The sequence below is a fragment of the Bubalus bubalis genome, chromosome 20 (assembly GCF_019923935.1).
Source record: "Bubalus bubalis isolate 160015118507 breed Murrah chromosome 20, NDDB_SH_1, whole genome shotgun sequence".
Classification (NCBI taxonomy): Eukaryota; Metazoa; Chordata; class Mammalia; order Artiodactyla; family Bovidae; genus Bubalus; species Bubalus bubalis.
The window spans coordinates 37,492,828-37,511,126 of record NC_059176.1 but is presented as its reverse complement, the minus strand read 5'-3'; the positions used below and the strand labels follow the sequence as shown (position 1 = coordinate 37,511,126).

At 56.8% G+C, this 18,299-nt stretch overlaps 1 protein-coding gene across 5 annotated transcripts in view; it reads right to left on the bottom strand.

Moving 5' to 3' along the window:
• LINGO1 (leucine rich repeat and Ig domain containing 1) overlaps positions 1 to 18,299 on the bottom strand; it is a 220,119-nt gene that overhangs the window by 3,866 nt on the left and 197,954 nt on the right. Inside the window, exon 1 of one of the 5 annotated variants that reach the window (XM_006080692.4) lies at positions 14,615 to 14,930. The exons of 3 other annotated variants lie outside the window; for them this stretch is intronic. In XM_006080692.4, the coding sequence (XP_006080754.1) occupies positions 14,615 to 14,620 (6 nt within the window). In that variant the 5' untranslated portion in view covers positions 14,621 to 14,930. Of the gene's footprint in view, positions 1 to 14,315; positions 14,504 to 14,614; positions 14,931 to 18,299 lie in introns of those variants that run through there. One more of the 5 variants, XM_044932820.2, reaches the window with a different exon arrangement.

The following is an 18,299-nucleotide window of genomic DNA, read 5'->3' as shown; positions in this document are numbered from 1 at the left end:
TCCAAAGAACACCCCCCACCCCCAACCAGGCTTCATCTGTCTCTCTCTCCAGGTTCCAATCACTGTCTTCCGAGTACCAGGGTCCTGTCTGATGGGGGAGCAGTCAGACCCCCAGGGCCCAGAAAGGCACAGGCAGCCCCACATTGTAGCACTGGGGATGGGAGGCTTCTTACAGTTGGGTCCTGAGGAATGTGGGGACTTGGGTGGTAATGACTAGGGAGATCCGCTTGAGGACAGGCTGCAGGTGGTGTGAGTGAGGGGTGTGCGGGAACTCACCCCCCAGACACAATTACTCTCTCCTCGTGAGTTCAGAGGCCATTTGCTCCCACTTTTGCCCAAAATGCTCTTCCCTCCTCCAATGTTCCACCCCATGGGAAATTGGCCCAGTGGAGTACTTAGGGGGTTGGGAGGACTAGTCTGGACTCCCTGAACAATAGAGGTTAGACCAGATGGTCTCTGGGGTCCGAGCCGAAGCCCTTTTGTTCATGGGGTGAAGATCCATCCCACCCAGCCTGGCACCCTTGGGGCTCTGCTGGCATCCACACAGCCCACACCCATGACCCGGAGGGGGCCTCACTGCAGGAAGGGGATGCTCAGGCAGGGAGGATCCCATCGCTCTGCCCCAGCTCAGGGCCCTCTCCCGTCCCTCCAAGCTCCTCCCCACGCCTGCCCACAGCCTCCACTTCTAAAGCTATAGGTTCTGTCACCCACACTTCAACACTTAAGGCAGCTGGGGCTTGGAGAGCTTGCGGCTGCCCCAGGACACCCAGCCAGCTGAGGAGGTAGACTGGGGACCAGGACTCTGCTCTGTCAGACTTCAGTGACACCACCCACTTCCCAGTGCTCCAGGGTCTCCCAGGACTGACAGGAGCTCCCTGGTTGTTGATCGACTAAGTGACTGATTAGCCAGAGAGGGTTCCTGGTGTCACTGACATGTTATGAAATCTGCAAGGTTTTGTTATTCTCAAGGGCTTTGTCCACCACCCCCACTTCCCTCATCCCCTCTCATTCTCTCTCCAGAGTTTTCTGCGGTTTGGCCTCTCCCACCCACTCCCATCAGGCCATTTTCCACAGTCACACACGCTCCAATGACCCACCAGAAAAGCAAACATCCTGGCAGACGATCAATAAGTAATTGGGACGGCAGCTGGGGCTGGCGTGGTGTGAGCCTGGGGACCGGGAGAGGTAAATAGGACTTTTAGCACCCGGCTCAGGCTGGGCTGGTGGGTGGGGTGGGGGCTGCTGGAGAGGATGCCAAAGAATGAGAATTGGGGCAGTGAGTGCACAGGGTCCGTTGAGATGTTGGTAAGACCCTCATACAGACAAGAATCTGGCATTGAAGACCCCACCGCCTTGTCTCAACCTATGCATGTCCCTCTTCTTCCACTATTCCCCCCGGTGAAGCCACCCAGGCATCCCAGCTTCATCCTGTGCATTCCTGCCTCTAAGCCAGCTTCCTTTGGAGATCTCTCCCAGCCTCGCAGCCCCAGCAGCCTTTGTGACATCCACCCCCAAAGGCCACCTCCTCCATGAAGCCATCCTTGATCTACTCAATCAAAAATCATGTCTTGCCCACAACTCTGAAGCACCTTATATTTATTAGTAATGACATTATGTAACTGATGTATAACACATCTCATTCTAAAAATGATTTGAGCCAATGGCCAGCAAAATGATATTACATGATAAGAAGATAAAGCTAAAGGAGGCAAGCCAGTCAAGAAAGAATGCCACAAAATCCTGTGTAATGGTAAAAGGTTGGAGCTTCCTAGTGACCTGGGCAAAGAGGGAAATATGCTCCAAAGCTTCAGCACTTGACACCTCTCCTGTGTCATATGTTTAATTCTGGGTCAAACCCTCATGGGTGCATTTGTCCCACCTGCTAAGACAGTAAGGTGCGTGTGGGCAGATGGTGTGTCTGCAGCCTCAGGCCAAGGTGTGGCACAGAAAAGATTCCACTGAATGTTCTCTGGAAGGAAGTGTGTGTGCATGAGAGAGTTTTTGCAGGGGTTGAAGTCACTCTGATGAGGCTGACCCTGGAGTGAGTCCACTGAGCAAAGAGACACCTGGGGGATTCAAATATGTTGATAAAAAGCTGGTCAGCATTGCTCTGGGTGGCAGGCCCAGCAGTTACACCCACAAAGCAATGGACAGTTCCAGAAAGACAAATCCTCCGAATTGCCTCTTCCCTCACCTTTTATGTGTGACTGTCCTGGAAGATGGGGACACTGAGGCCTAGAGGGGCTAAGATGGCTTCCCACGCTGGCACAGCACACTGGGCCTGGTCTCCCCATCTAACACCCCTGAGGGGCCCCTGTCGTCAAGGGATGCTGACAGGCTGGTGTCTGAGGGGGTCACCAAACCTGCTGAGTGAGCAACACGCTGCTCCCGCCTGCCCTGGCACCATCAATCCCGCTGGTTATTCCTGCAGTGGCCCAGGAGAAGTGTTTTATACATTTTAATCAGTGTTTTATTTTGGATCCTTGCCCCCTGAAGGGCTTCCCACAAGGGTAAGAGTTTAAAAATTGGCCCAATAAATACAAAGGAAATGAACATGGAAGGCTGGCAGGTGGGCAGGCAGAGGAGAGCCGTGCCCGGGCCACAGCACACAGAGCCCACAGCAGCCTCTGTGTCCTCCCAACCCCAGAGCGGTAGCGGCGGCCGCGCCATCAGACCTGTGCTGCAGAGGGCCGCCTGCCACTCACGTCGGGGGCAGATGTGCCCCGGCTCTCTTGCTCCCCACACCAGCCACTCCACTGAGTGTCCTGGAGGACTCCTCCCCTCTCTGCCTTTTCCCCAGCTGTGCAGCACGGGGGTGGGGGGCGAGGGGTGGATGCCAGGGTTCCCTCACAGAAGTTGGATCTTCTCCAGCTAGAAAGTCAACAACATCTTCAAACCCATGTAGGGAATGAAGAGCGGTAGGGCCTCAGACCCCAAAATGCAGCTCTATAGGGGCTGGAAGGATCTATCTGAGGGTGGCATCCCTAGCTGGGGCCTCCCATTGGGGCTGTTCCCCTGGGGCTCCCTGCTAGCTCAGCTGGTAAAGAATCCACCTGCAGTGCAGGAGACCCCCGTTTGATTCCTGGGTGGGGAAGATCCCCTGGAGGAGGGCATGGCAACCCACTCTAGTATTCTTGCCTGGAGAATCTGCATGGACAAAGGAGACTGGCGGGCTACAGTCCATGGGGTCGCAGAGAGTCAAACACAAGTGAGCGACTAAGCACACATCCTGGGGCTTAGGGCTGGAGGGAGCAGCTGATGGAGACTGAAGAGGCATGGGATGACCCATGGGTGGGCTTGGAAAACCCCTGAGGGAGGTCAGGGGTCATTCTGTCTCCTAAGGCAGCATCTGAGGCCCCTGGGGGTGTGCGCATGCCACGACCACACACCCAGCCCGACCCATGGAAAATGATCAGACGCCAGCACTTAGGGAAGGGGTGGGACTAGCAGCTGCAGGCCATCTGCTACAGGCCAGGTTTAGGCTTTATCCACACCGTCTTAGAAACCCTCAACCAGCATTCAAAGAGATATTTCTTGTCCATTTTACAAATGAGAAAGGTGGAGGCTTCCAAAAGGGAATACATCTGACTCGAACTCGGCTCCAAAGCCAGGCGGCAGCAGAGCCTCCTGTTCCTGCGGGTCAGGCTGCCTGTGCCAAGTTACCATGTGAAACAGGACTTCTTTCAGACACACAGGCCAGGCCAGAGCCAGAGGAGGAGGGGCGTGTCCCAGCACTGCAAGGCTGAGGGAAGGCACTACAACTTAGATAGCTGATACAGGTCCATCTGTGTCCATGCGTCGTGTGCTTAGTCACTCAGTTGCGTTAGACCCTTTGCAACTCCATAGACTGTAGCCCGCCGGGCTCCTCTGGCCCTGGGATATCCCAGGCAAGAATACTGGAGTGGGGATCTTCCCGACCCAGGGATCGAATCTGGGTCTCCTGCATTTTACCCACTAACCCAGTGGGGTATGACCTTGTCCCTTAAATCAGACAACTTTCAGAAAATGGTATGTTGAACACACTGAATTTTTTCAGTGTTTCCCCACCATACCATTCTCCTTTGCCTGCTGCCACTGTCTATGCTAGAATCTCACCTAATTTGGGGTCGACTGCAGCACAGGAGGGAAGGTTCAGTTATTTTTGGTTTACGGTATCAATATTTCATGGTGTTCCCACTCAGTGTTCCTCAGGGACCGCAGGGAAATCCCCAGCACACACAGACATGAGAACCCTCACCATGGAAGCACCCACTGCCTCCCCAGGATGCGTGGCCCCCTGGGTCCTCAGCCTGGCTGTGTGACCCGGGGCAGCTGTGACAGGTTGCTCCCTCACTGCAGAATGAGGCTGTTTTGTACCATCTTGTCACCCTGCGTTTCTCAGGCTGGGTCTGCAGCGGGAGGGAGGAGGGAGACAGACCTGGGACAGGAGACTGAGGGCTTCAAAGAGTCTGCCTCAGGCCCCGCTCAGCTCTACTCCCCTTTCCTGCGTGCGTGCTAAGTCATGTCCGACTCAGTGCAACTTCATGGACTGTAGCCCACCAGGCTCCTCTGTCCACATATTGTCCAGACAAGAGTACTGGAATGGGTTGCCATGCCCTCCTCCAGGGGATCTTCCCCACCTGGGGATTGAACCTGCATTTCTTACATCTGCAACATTAGCAGGCAGGTTCTTCCCTGGTGGCTCAGACAGTAAAGCGTCTGCCTACAATGCGGGAGACCCAGGTTTGATCCCTGGATTGGGAAGATCTCCTGGAGAAGGAAATGGCAACCCACTCCAGTACTCTTGCCTGGAGAATTCCATGGACGGAGGAGCCTGGTAGGCTACAGTCCATGGGGTTGCAAAGAGTTGGACACGACTGAGCGACTTCAATGTCAATGTCAATGTCAATGTCTTTACCACTAGCGCCACGTGGTCAAAAGTCCTGGGCCATGAGCACATCCTGTTCCCACCACCACACCTTGAGGTGGGTCAGTTACTCAGAAAGGGACTTATGCAGGGTAACCGAAGGTTGGAGGCAGGTCAAGGTCTAGCTTCTTTGTGACTTGCCCTGTCCCCAAATCCCTGCCTCTCTGAAGTCCCTTCTTTGCTTTCAGCTCCAGGACAGAGTAGCTGGATCCATGTCATGAAATGATAGAGCATGTTTGTGGTAAGTGTGCCCGTTCAGAGGCAGCCATGACCACGTGGCGGAAAGTAGGGTAATGTGGGGCTGGAGTGAGGCCCGTCTGGAAAGCCCGTGAGGGCCGCACCATCCTGGAGCCTTGTCCCACAGCAGTGGTAAACCATCTGCCTATGCCTGGAGGTCTCCCGCTCAGCCTTCAGATTCCAGCTCAGGGGTGTTTCATGCCATGCCGCTCTTTGCAAGTCCCCAGGAAGAAGGGATCACCTCCAGGAGGAGGGGGTCCCTCTGGATCTTGGGTGCCCCCACACCAGACCCTGCTGGTGTGCTGACCTCTGTCCCTTTCTCCCTCTGCTGGAGCTTCTGCTGCCCCCCCCCCCCACTTCTGGGTCCCCCAGATGGACAGTCCACAGTGCTGGGCTGAGGCTGATACAGCTCAGGAGTGCCAGGCCCAGCTTCAAGGGACAGAGGGCCTCCTGCCCCCACCACAGCTGCTGGGCCAGCTTCCCAGGACAGCTCCCAACTCCTGGTCTCAGCTCTTTATAGAGGCCTCAGGGAGGAGGTGTCAGGCTGAAACCCAGACACATTTCCACCAGCCAAGTTGGGGGCAGAAAGGGTGGCATTTTCAGCCAAGAGAACGGTGAGGGCAAAGATGTGCAGGGTGGAGGCGACTGATGTCCTGGAAACTTTGAGAGCATCTGAGGGCTCCTAATTGCTTCTCTCCTACCCCAAATCCTGACCCAGGTCCCAGGACTCCTTTTAAAGATCCTCCATTCTGCCTTTCCAGGGCTAATCCCTGCTGAGGTGTGAATGGCTGATAATGGCTTAAGGTGTGAGCTGCTAATGGGAGGAACTTGGTCTTCCCTGGCCAGTCTAATCCTGCAGGGCTCTGCTGAGAGCCGGGGGAGAGCAAGGGTTGCCTCCCGGCACAGGGGGGTGGGGACACAGGAAACTCTGAGAGGAGGGGTGAGCACCCAGGCTGAGCTCTGGCAGGAGAAATCGGGACCGACTAAGGCTGGCAGGCAGGCAGGCAGCTGAACCTCAGCTGTGCATCCGTCCATCTGTCTCCTCTGGGGCTGGTCAGCCCACCCTTTCCCTCTCCCTCTCCTCTTTCAGCTGCCACCCCCCTGGGAGAGAAAAATCAACCTGAAAGAAAATTGAGGTCACGTCCTTTGTCATGTATAATTCTTTATTTTCCTCTAGCTGTTGGTTCCAGCAGAGTTGCTGGGCTCCCAGGATGTGTGTGTGTGTGCATGTGTGTGTGTGCGCGCGCACGCACGTGTGTGTGCGTGCGCGCGTGCGCATGTGTGTGTATGTGCTTGTGTGCGTGTGTGTGTGCGCACGCACATGTGTGTGTGTGCAGGCACCTGGATGGCCTGTGTGGGTGTCTGGGCCTCTAGTCCCTCCTCCCGCCACTGCCACCAGCCCCATCTCCCAGGTACGCTCCCAAAGGTGCTCACCTGGCCTCTCAGCCACGGCTGGGCTGGAGGGTGCTGCCTGGGCACAGTGTGGCTGCCCGCCCATTTGCTAGGGCAGCTGCCCCTGTATGGCCCTGGGCAAACATTGTGCCACCTAAGGGAGGGACGCTCCTGCCCACCCCATCGCCTACCCCTCCAAGCACAGCTGGTCTCGAGAGCTGCCAGCCTTCCGGCCAGCTCGCAACCCCAGGCCATTTGCGGGATAAATTATGAATTTTAATTGTCAGAGCATCTTAGTGTTTAAAGGCTTCTATATATAGGCTTTGCCATCCTGGAGCTGCTGGCTGGGTGGGGAGGATACAGGGTGAGGCAGGGCCACTTCTGGGTGGGCAAACAGTACTGGGCTCACAGGTCCCTAGCCGGGTCTCTGGCCAGGGCACCCTACCCTACCATGTGGTCTTGGGTGAGTCCTGGACCACTCCGGACTCTGCCTGTCCTTCCACAGGGTTGTTCCGAGGTGAGAGAGCTGGCCTGGGGGAGGCAGGAGGGAACCACTGATTCTGGGAAGCGTCCGTGTTGTCTGCTGCGGGCCTGCCTGAGTGGACAGCACTCCTGGTTGGCCCGGTGCTATCCCAGAATTGAGGAGGGGCAGGCAAGCACCCATGTGGCAGCCTGATGGGGCTCAAGGAAAGTGCAGGTCATGCACCCCCAAACCTCCCTTCCCATCTCTCTTCAGGCCTGGATGCCCACTCAGACCTTCAGGGACAGGAAGGTGCCCGAGAAGGACTTGGGCCCCCTCCACCGCCCAGGCCAGGGGCCCCTTGGGAGGTGCTTAGCAGACACGCCTGCCTCACCTCCCCTCAACGCCGCCCCTCTCCTCCAAGCCGGCTTTGTGGGGCACCCAGGGCCCTCTCCCAGTGCTCCAGTCTTGGAGGCTCTTCTACCTTGGGAACTTCTCAGGCTGGCGCATTTCAGGCATTGGAGGTCTGAAAATCAGCCAGTCCCTCCCCGGGAGGGTCACCAGCCTTGGGTTTGAGAGAGTGGGCAGGTCACAGCCTGAGAAACCCAGGGTGGAGACGGGGGAGTGGAGGGAAATGGTGGATCTAATTGTGGGGTCTAAGGTCATAGACCTCATAAAAATGATGATGATGATGATGATGACGACTAGAAAAACCCTAAGAGAGGGCTTGTGGTGTGCTGGGCGTTATTCCAAGTACTTTACCTATGAAAATTAATTTCCCCTCACCACAACCTGCTGAGGTAGGTCCTATTATTGTTCCCATTGCACAGATGGAAAAGACAGAAGCCCAAGGAAGCTGTGTAACTCGCTCAAGGTCACAAAGAGGTTCTGTTGGTCCTGACCATTCTCATATACTGCCTTTCTCCAAATCAGGTTCAGGGCTGCTGAGCTACACATTCGCAGGCAAGTGGCTTTATGTCTTGGGGCCCTAAACTCCTCATTTAGAAAAGGGAAGGGCAGTTTGAAACTGCTCTCACAGGGCTGGGGGCAGAAAATTTGAGAAGGAAGGGAAGAGACATTTATATGCAGCACATCAACTAAATGCTTTGCAGACTGACCCACCTACCCTCACCACATACCCTATGATGGAAGTACCATTAGCCCCATTTTACTGATGAGGAAACTGAGGCTCCAGGCCATTAATTCACCTGGCAAAGGTCTCTGAGCTTGTCTAACTCAAGAGGCATGACAACTCTAGAGACCATCACTCAAGTGAGGAAACTGAGGCCTGAGAGCATCAGTGACTTGTCCAAGGTCCCATAGCACCTCGGGGTTGGGATTAGGGAAGAGGCCCGGCATCCTGACAGCGGCCACCTTCTCTCCCCAACACCTTAGCCTCTCCATTCATGGTGTGGCCAGGTCAGGGACAGATGAAGGTTTGCGTTTATTCTGCCCTGGAAAAGACTTAAAAATCACCCCCCAGTACATCACAAACCAAGGTCCAGTGAGGTATTTATAACATGGGACAGGCAAACTATAAATAAAAACCCTTGCCTTGTCTTGGCACTGACTGTTCAAAGCCCTCTCTGTTCAAATGAATCTTGGCCAACCTCTTGCCAAAGTCTATTTTCCCAACCCAGTATACATACTAATTTCAGTATCAAGTTCTGCCCAGTCACAACTGATGCCATCACCTGGCTGTGTGTTCACGAGAAGCCCAAACTTGGGAGGGCCCGGGCATCTCTGCAAATCTCTCAGGTTGCAAAGCAGAGGGTGCAAAAGGCCCAGAGCAGGCCCATAAGGCGGAGCCAAGACCCCGCGTGGAGTCACAGAGGAGGCCCATTCAGTTCAGTGCGTGAGCACTAGGTTGCTTCAGTCATGTCTGACTCATTGTGACCCTATGGACTGTAGCCCACCAGGTTCCTCTGTCCATGGGGATTCTCCAGAAAAGAACACTGGAGTGGGTTGCCATGCCCTCGTCCAGGGGATCTTCCCAATCCAGAAATCGAACCCCTGTCTCCTGTGGCTTTTGCATCGCAGGCAGATTCTCTACCTCTGAGCCACCAGGGAAGCCGCATTCAGCTCAGTACAACGAATCAAATGGAAGATCAGAAGGCTCAGCCTGGAAGATGTGCCTCGAGAGATAATGAGTGAGCAGACTGTCATGAGAGGTATGCAAGCAGAGACTGTGGACCAGAGACACTGTAGGAAGTCTTCTCTGCTGGGCCCACAGCTCAGCAGCCCCTCTTAGCTCTGAGATACCCCCACCTTACACCCTAGTCAAGAGAGCTGACATGGCCAGGTCCCCAGCCTCATCTGCAGCCCCATGCTGGACCAGATAGAGGGAGCCTGCTGCCCGGGCCCCCACCCACTCCACTCCCAGAGCCATGAGCAGGTTCCCTGCAGAGGGAAGCAGAGGAGGTGGTAGAGAGAGATTAATTCCCCGAAATGGGAAAAAATAGAAAAACACACACACACCACACACCCTAATAACATGTAATAAGAGGTTGGAGATGAGGAACAATGCCCTGGTAATGTCACCCTGGCGGCAATCAATTTGGGTGTCACATGAAATAGGCATAATTATTCCGCCAGCCCCGTCGCTCGTCTCTAACCAGCTCCAGGGGCCCGGGCCCAGGCGGGGAAAGCGGTGCGGAATCAATTGTTGGTGCACCAGGCTGGTAGAGGGAGCCGCTCCAAATTAGCTTGCCGGACCGCGGGGCTCAGCCCCTGAGGGCAGGCAGGGGCTTGGGGGCCTTGCAAATGCCCAGGAGCCACCTTGTTCAGCCATCCCTCACTCGCTCAGTGGGCAGGGGCAATCAGGGAGGACTTTCCAAGGAGGTGGGAACGGAGGAACACAGATACATGAGTTCATTCCTTGGGTCACCAAACTCTTACTGAGCACTCAGCCAGGCCAAGCCCCACACCAGGTGCCAGGGGTTTATCAGGGGGCTCTGCATTGTTAAAATGATGAAGCAAACTCTCCCTCTACCTCCCAAGCTGGGACCACCCTGCCCATCCGGTGGGTGAACACAGTGCCGCTAGGATTCCTTTGGCTCTAAATCTGTAGGGACTTGAGCGCTCCCTGTTCCTCCTTCATTCTCACCCACTGGGGAGAACTCCCTGACTGTTCTTCCCCATCCCTGAGCTTGGGGTTTGTATGGACAACATCTCAATACCTGGGAAAACTGAGGTGCACAGGGAATGACTGCTTAGTGAGCATCCATTACACACTGGCGGTTGCCTATCTCAACCCCCATTTCATACACTAGAAACTGTGAATTTCAGAAATGCAAATCAAGGCCGCAACATAAAATCATTCTACACTCATTCAGTCAGTCAAATTCAAGATGTCTGGGACGTCCCTGTAAGAAGGCCTGTGCTCTGCAACAAGAGAAGCGCCACAGTGAGAAGCCCTCGCACCGCAACGAAGAGTAGCCCCCACTCACCACAACCAGAGAAAAGCCTGCACAAAAGCAATGAAGACCCGGCGCAGCCAAAAATAAATAAAAGATTTTTTTTAAGATGTCTGGCCATATCGAGTGTGGGTGAGTGTGGGGAATAATGGGGATACTCATCTCCTGCTGGGGGAGGCATTAATGGCCCAACCAATTTGGGAAGCACTGTGGCACATTTCCTAGTGAAGCTGACAGTGAACACGACGTATAGTCCAGCAATTCTGCTCCGAGCTGTGTGCCCCAAGAGATGCTCTGCATGTTGTCTCAGGGAAGGGACCAGAAAGTTCACCGTGGTATTGTTTGTAAGAGCAAAAAGGGAAACAGCCCACATGTCCGTTAATAGAAGAAGGATAATATACTGAAGAATAAATGCAAACAACAGAACATTATGCACCAGTGAAAATGAATGAACTACACCTATCATTATTTGCAACAATATAGATGAAGCTTAGGCCATACAACATTGAAGAAAAAAGCAAATTCCAGAGGATGGCACAGTTTCCTGTCCCTTTTACAGAGTTCAAAAATAACTAAAATGGAACAATTTCTCTATATTAAACTATGATTTTTAAAAGGCAAGGGAATACTAAATAGATCATTTAGGGTAGTGGTTGCCAAGGGATGAGGGAGAAGAAACACACAGTAGATGTATATTGCTATTAAAGTGGTAGTGTTCAGGTTGGGAGGAGGGTCATGATATTCATTATATTAGTAGTAGTAGTAATACTAAATATATTAACTAATTAACAGGCCATGCCTGCACCAGTGAGCAAGAGTCCCAGACCAGAGGTCAGGAAGAAGGCATTCTAGACTGAGCCCCATGCTTGTAAGCTGGGGATTTGGGGGAAAGTCATTCTGCCTCTCTGGCCCTCCGTTTTTCCTTAGCTATAAAATCAAATCTCTGTACCACCTACAAGGCTAAGACAGAGAGTACATCACTGATACTAGGAGTAACAGCAGTTCTGGAGAATTTACTGTGTACTCTTCTAAATGCTTTGCACATACGAACACACACAGTTTTCATAATGGCCCTCTGTTATCCTCACTTTATGGATAAGGAGGCCAAGGCCCAAAAGATGAAGTATCAATAACTTTCCCAGAGTCACAGAGGTAGGCAGTGGGAAAGCTGAGATTTGAACCCAGGCATCTGCTTCCAGGGACCAAACTCAACAGCCTCACTCATGATAAAATGACATTGAAGGAACTGAAGGCACACGAGGAGAGGACTGTTGTCAGAACAGCTCTACTGGGTCCACAGAGCCCAAGGATAGTCACTCAACACAGAAACAAAGGGCAGCATGCTTCAAATGCATTTGGAAATGAACTTGCCTTCCCACACTCTTTCTACCAAAAAACAGTCCCTGGTTCTAGAATCCTGCTCTTTATGTCTCTGCCAAATCTTCTATTGCCTCAAGAGATACCCAGCCCCTCTGTCTTCCTAGAGGACCCCTGACTGCCGCAGTCCCCCAGGAACAAATCCCATCCTTCTCTGAGTACCCATGTGTACTACTGAATACCCTGCCGGGGCCTCCCTGGCCATGCCTGGGGCACCCTTGACGTCCCCCACCTCTGCCATCACAGGCTGAAGATACTGTGTCTCCTCCAGGTGGTTTTGGCCACCAGAACCAGCTGCTCCCTGGTGCCTCCCAGAATCTTCCCTATCCTAGAGGCCAGGCAGGGGAGCCCTGGGGCTGGGTACAGGATTGCCTGGAGTGTTCAAGGCAATCCATGGGGGCCATGGGAGGGTCTAGTCCAGAGCAGAACAGGCATCTCAACCGGGATGTGCAGAATAAATGTATAGATGAATTGGTACAATATTAGATGCAAACCAAGTACTGTGGGTGACTGGGGGAAGAGGGTCAGTGATGGGGAGCAGTCAGGGAGGCTTCCTAGAGGAGGAGCCAGGAGAAGAGAAGACCTTCTAGGTAGAAATGCTGAAGCAAGCCAGGTGATGGGGGGATATGTAAAGGGACTGGTGAGAATGGGACAGAGAGCCATCAGTAGGTAGCCATCAGGAGGCGGGAGGTCCCTGAGGAGAGCTAAACTAAGAGACCCCAGCCAGCAAAACCAAGGCTCTGGCTCTGAAGCCACACACCTATGGCCTCCCTGGCCCTTCTCTAGCCCCGTAGGACCCACTTCCTCAACCCCATGTCTGACACACTGCCTCACACTTCCTCGGGACCCTGTGCAAATCACTGCACTGTCTCATTTCTCAGCAGGAATGAATTTCCCCACCCTCCAGACCCTGCTCACCATTTGCTTCGGTGGCACCCAGAGAGCAGACCAGATGAACCATCACTGGTACCAGGCATCCTGTCTGGCTTTATGCTGAACAATGACCCACCCTCAGAAGACTTTTTTTTTTTTTTGGTATCCCGCTGGAATTTGGGTCTTAGAAAATAATATCTAGTATAGGAAAAATGGGTGCTCAGAGGCAGGGGATGGAGAAACTGATCCCTAGGATCAAAGAAGATTACTGCAAGGGTAGGGTGGTCTCTCTATTGCCCTCGGCCCACAGACTATGATGCCTTGGCCCTGAGCACCCAGCCATCCCCCCAAACCTGGCCCCTTGCACTGGGAACCCACTCTAACTCCAGGCACGGGGGAGTACTGCCGCCTTGACCAAGCCCTACCCAAAGCCCACCTTACACTTAAACTGGCAGGGAGTGGGAGAGGGGGCGGAGACAACAAGAATACCACAAGGGGCCCGCCCTCGCCTTTGCTAAGCCTCCTTCCAGGAGGGGCCGCTGGGTGCTGCCCAGCGCCCCTCTCTGGGTTCCGAGGAGTTCCTGGCCTCTCCCTCCTGCTCCCTAATCCCTGTCTCCCACCTCAGGCCATGGGGAGAAGGCAGGAAGGGCAGGCAAGCTGTCCCAGCAGACTGGGTACTGGTGCCTTCCCAGAGGTGTGAGCACTCAGCCCCTCCTGGCCACACAAGGACAAAGGGTCTGGGAGCAGCTGACCCTCCCTTCCCGCACAGCACTCCTCGCTGGGTGTGGGGAAGCCTGGATGCCCGGGCTTATTGCTCCCTGGGCATGGGAGGCACCGGTGCTGAAGCCATCGGCATAATGACCAGCAGGGCTGAGCCGGAGCCATGGGCCAGGCAGGACTGCGCACCCTCCGGCCCCGAGAGCACAGGAGGGCTGAGGAAGGGCTGGCTGGCAGAGAAGGGGCTTGCCCAGATGGTACTGCCCCCACCTCAGGGCTTCCTGCCCTTCCACCCCTCCAAGGCAGAGCTGCTGCCAACCTCCCAGATGCCCCAACTCCCCTACCCCGACCCCAGGACCTCTGAGAACAAAGAGGAGATGCCGGTACAACCAGGGCTAGATGGAGCTGGGCTGAGACTCAGGGCAAGAGACAGGAGGGGACTGCCCACTGGGCCTGGCCCCACCCCTCCTCTACGCGGGATCCGCCTGGAGGTGCCAGGGGAGTAGGAAGCCCACAGCCCACCTTACAGAGGTGGGGGGAGAGAAGGAGGCCCCTTCCTTCTCAGCCGGGTCCTACCTGCCACCAGCTGTGCTTCAGAATGAAAAGTGGGGCAGGGGGGGAGTGAGAAGCTGGGGCTGAAGACAAAGGGGAGGCTCCTCAATGGTTCCTGGGTCCCCCTCAACCCCAACTCCCTCTTCTCCATTCCTCTAACCCCCGGTCTCCCCTCTCCTCCCCCTCACTGGGCAGGAGCTGGAAAGGGGCTGCTCCTAACCATTAGGGGAGAAGGAGGCGCCCAGCCCGGTACCCGTGAAGAAACCTGGTCCCTGACCTGCATCCACCGGCATCCACAGGGGTGCCTGGAGCAGGTTCGGGCTGCCTGGGGGTGTCTGGGGTCTATGGTAAGAGGCAGTCACCCAATGCTGAGCAGGGGGCTTACCTGCCAGGACGCCCAGTGCTCAGGATGGGAGGACGGTCAGAGGACGACCAGAACGGGGACCCCTCCCCGGCTCCGGGGTCCCAGCTAGCCAACCTGGAATCTGTTGCGGTGGGAGGAGCGGGAAAGCTTCATTTCTGAGGCTTCAGGGGGGCGGTCAGATTTGAGACCCCGAAGCGGGTCTGGGAGACGCCAGGGTGCCCCACAGACCCAAGAGGGCACAGCCCGGGCCGACGGCGGCCCCCAGGGGCGCTCGCCGCGGGGCTGTCTACTCGGGGCTGGGCCTCGGCCGCCGGGCTCACCTGCATTTCGGGCGCGCCGTCCGTCCGCTCGGCTCGGTCACCAATCGCATGTCTTCCTCGCCGGGCCCCAGCCCCTGCCCAGCCCCCTCCTCCGTCTCCTCCTCCTTGCCCGACACCTCCGCCCGGCAGTCCGCGCGCCCTCGCGGGGCTAGCCGTCCGTCTGTCTGCCCCACGCGGGCGGGAGCCAAGCCGGGGCCGGGCAAGGGCCCGGGAGTGGGGTGGCGGGAGGCCGCGGCCCCCGCGGGAGGAAGGGCGGGTGAGCTCAGAACGCGCGACGCGGGCTCTACGAGTCTAGTTCTGCACCCCGGGCTGGCCTGGAGCCGCCGCCGCCGCCGCCACCTCTGCCGCTGGGGCCGGGGTCGAGGCCGGGCGCGCTCCGCAGCGGGGCCGGGGCCAGGGCTGAGGCCGGCGGGCAGCGGCCGCGCATGCTGCTAGGAGCCCCGCGTCTGAAGAGGAGCCGGAGCGGCGCGGGTGGGGACTCCGCGCGCTCCGGGACCGGGACCACGACCCGCTGCCGCCGCCGCCTGCGCTGTCGCCGGCCGCCCGCTCCGGCTCCCGCGCCGGCTCCCGCCCGGGCTCCGCGCTCTGCCGCGGCGCGGGGAGGGAGCGCGAGCAGCGAGGAGCGAGCCAGGGAGGGAGGAGGGACCGAGGGAGGGAGAGAGAGAGCGAGCGGCGGGAGCCGGGCGGGGGAGGAGAAGGCGCGGCCGCAAAACCTAGGGAGGGGGGAGGTAAGGTGGGGAGCTCGGCTCCTTTCAGAGAAGGGGGCGGAGAGCGAGGAGCGCCCCGACCACCGCCCTGCTTGGATGGGGCAGCGAAACTGGCAAGGGGGAGCGAGCTAGGGACGCGTCAGCCTTGGGCTGGGGAACGGGGGTTGGGGGGGCGGGGGGGGGGCGGGAGCGGGCAGCGTCTCCGTGCTCCAGCCCAGCATACGGCCGCGCCCCTCCCGGTCCAGGCCAGCGGGGCCCCGGGGAGTCCCATCTGTGGTCCTCTTGGGTGTGTGTGCGCACCCTCGCGTGTGGCTACTTGCGTGTACTTGGGAGCGCGTGAGTGTGTTCACACGTGTTCACTGGGGTCATTGCACACTGCCATGGGGAACCGACCCACGCACGTGAACCCGCAAGGTTCCCCCCGACCAGGGTTGTTTGGAGGACGGCGTGGGAAGGGTCAGGCCAGGAGCCTCAGTCCTGCCTGCGCCTTGTCCCCTCTTCTCGGAATTGTCTGCGCATCCCCGGAGAGCCTACATCCTGGCGGCCGGGAAGCTCCGGGAGACCCGGGAGAAGGCGCGCTAGCCCCGCGGCTCTACCAGGAGCTAGGTCTCGCGCCCTCTTTTGCAGCCTGGGTCCCCGCCCAGCCTGTCTTCCTGTCCAGCAGAGGGCAGCAGACCGCTGGGCCGCGGGCACTGCACCCAGAGACCAGCAGAGGGCAACGCAGAGCCTCAGGCTTGTCTTGGCTGTTCCCCGTACTGCTCCCCAAAGGTCCAGGGGATCCTGAGTTGAGGCGCATTCTCGAATAGGCCCAAGGAATGGGACCACTCCTCAAAGATCCAGGTCCTCCTCGACCGGCAGATACAGAGAATCGGCTGGTGGAGGTGTCTAGGCAAAGCCTGTAGAGTGGGCTACGACCCTTGGGACCTCACCTCCTTCCCCATAGATCCTGACATTCACTGCAGTTACCTGTCTAGCACGGTAGGGCCACCAGTGTCCCCCTACTCCCAGCACCATCTTGCTTCTCCACTGTTCAGCCTCACACACAACCCAGAGAGTTGCACAGACCTGTTCTAGCTAAACAGAGTTTGGGTCCTTCTCAGGCTCACGGCCACACCACAGCTCTGAACAGTCCTGTCTGGAGAACGATCTGCTGTATTCCGTGTCCATCCACATCCTAGGCCTAGCTGAAGCCCCTCCTAGCAAGTGAGGACGCTGTGCTGTGCACTCTGCATTCATCCTCCAACAACCCTGGGAGGAGGCGCTGTGGTTCCCCCTGTGACATAAAGAAGGAAACCCAGGCTCAGAGAGGTTCTGTCATTTCCGTGCAGACGAACAGCTAGTAAAGCCCGGAAAGGGAATCTGAATCGCCTTCCGGGGCTCCGAGTAAACCAGCAGGGGGCAGGCTCGGCAGAGGGACCTACAAAAGGCGGGAGGGGAAGAGAGGAAGCGACACAGGAGTCGCCGCCTTCCCTTCAACAGCCCAGCAGGCGACTCCCCGGCCCCTCGACTCTGTGCCGCCTGGACCCCCGTCCCAGGCTCCCCAGTTCCCCCACCCCGGCTGTTTGTGAGTTACCCGCGAGCTCCCGCCTCCCGCGCCGCCTCCTCCCACCAGCCCGACAGGAATAGACGCGCTCTAGCTCCTGCGTAAAGGCTCTGCCAGGCACCCGGCGGGCGCTCAGACCCGCTGCGGGGCGGGGGCGGGGGCGGGGGCTATTCCTGGTGCGGCGACTGACGCAGACACCGCGCGGCCAAGGCTTCTATCCGCCCCCGACTCACCTGCTCCCCGCCTCAGTGATCTCGACGGGGAAATGGGGGAGAGCCCACCGCTCCCGCCCCCACCCCGCAGGTACTGGCTGAGGAAGTTGGTGTCCTGGGATGAGGTCTTCTGGGGCCCACAATTGTCCCTCTAAACCTTGGAGGCAGCAGGGACGAAGAAAGTGCTGTGTATCTCCGAGAAATTGCCCCCAGAGTCTTAGTTCTCCACGTGAACAGTATCCAAGCCATTTACCCCTCTGTTTCGCTCAAAGAACTGACCCCTCCTAGCACTCCTTATCTTACTTCACCAGTGGAAATGATGAGGAAGGGGAGGCTCTGTGGGGAAGTATTTAGAAAAAGACATTTTTGAAGGTCTAGCCTGGACCTGGTGAGAGTACACACCCCTGGCTTTGTCACCAGAGACCCTATGGGGTAGGGGGACTGTCACTGGGAACAGGTATCTTTCCACTCCTATCTCGTGGGGTGATCCCCAACACAGTCCTCTTAAGGACACCAAGACCAGGAAGAATGTGGATTAGGAAGGCCCAGTCCAAGGCCCAGAGACCATGCCCTGTAGCTTTAGCTGAACAGTGTTCACCCACACCTCCAAGCCTTGGTCCTTACTGGTCCACCTGCTTGGCATGTCCTATCCCTGGTTCCCACCTGCATTGCAAGACCAAACTAAGACCATTTGCTTCTATTCCTCTCCTCCTCTGGCTGAAATGCCCTTAGAGGCATGAGTCCAGTCTCCTCCCTCTCTGTCCTCAGACTAGGAGCTCCCAAGAGCAGGCCTGAGACAGCACATCTTACGGGTGGGCACACAGCAGATCTCAGCTTCGGGGTGAAAACTCACCAAGTCCAAGTCACGCAGGAATTGATGGCTGGAAGGGGTCAGCCTGCTGATGCCTGAGTGCTCCCAGCAAAGTGGAGAAGCTGGGGATTTGTCAGGGGACTCAGGAGGAGGGGCGGGGCCTCTAACATTTATAGAGCTCCTACTGTGACCCAGGGTCTGCTGTACTTCATCTCACTTCAAGATGGAGATTGCTATCCCCATTGTACAGATGAAAAAACAGGCTCTGGGAGGGCTAGTCACTTGACCAGGTTTATTCTGTATAAGAAGTAGAGCTGGGCTTTGAAGCTTTGTGTGTGTGATGTCAGAGCACAAGCTCTGCTCTCCCCACTCTGGGAAGCTGAGCAGACAGGACCTAGTCCCCCGTGGCACA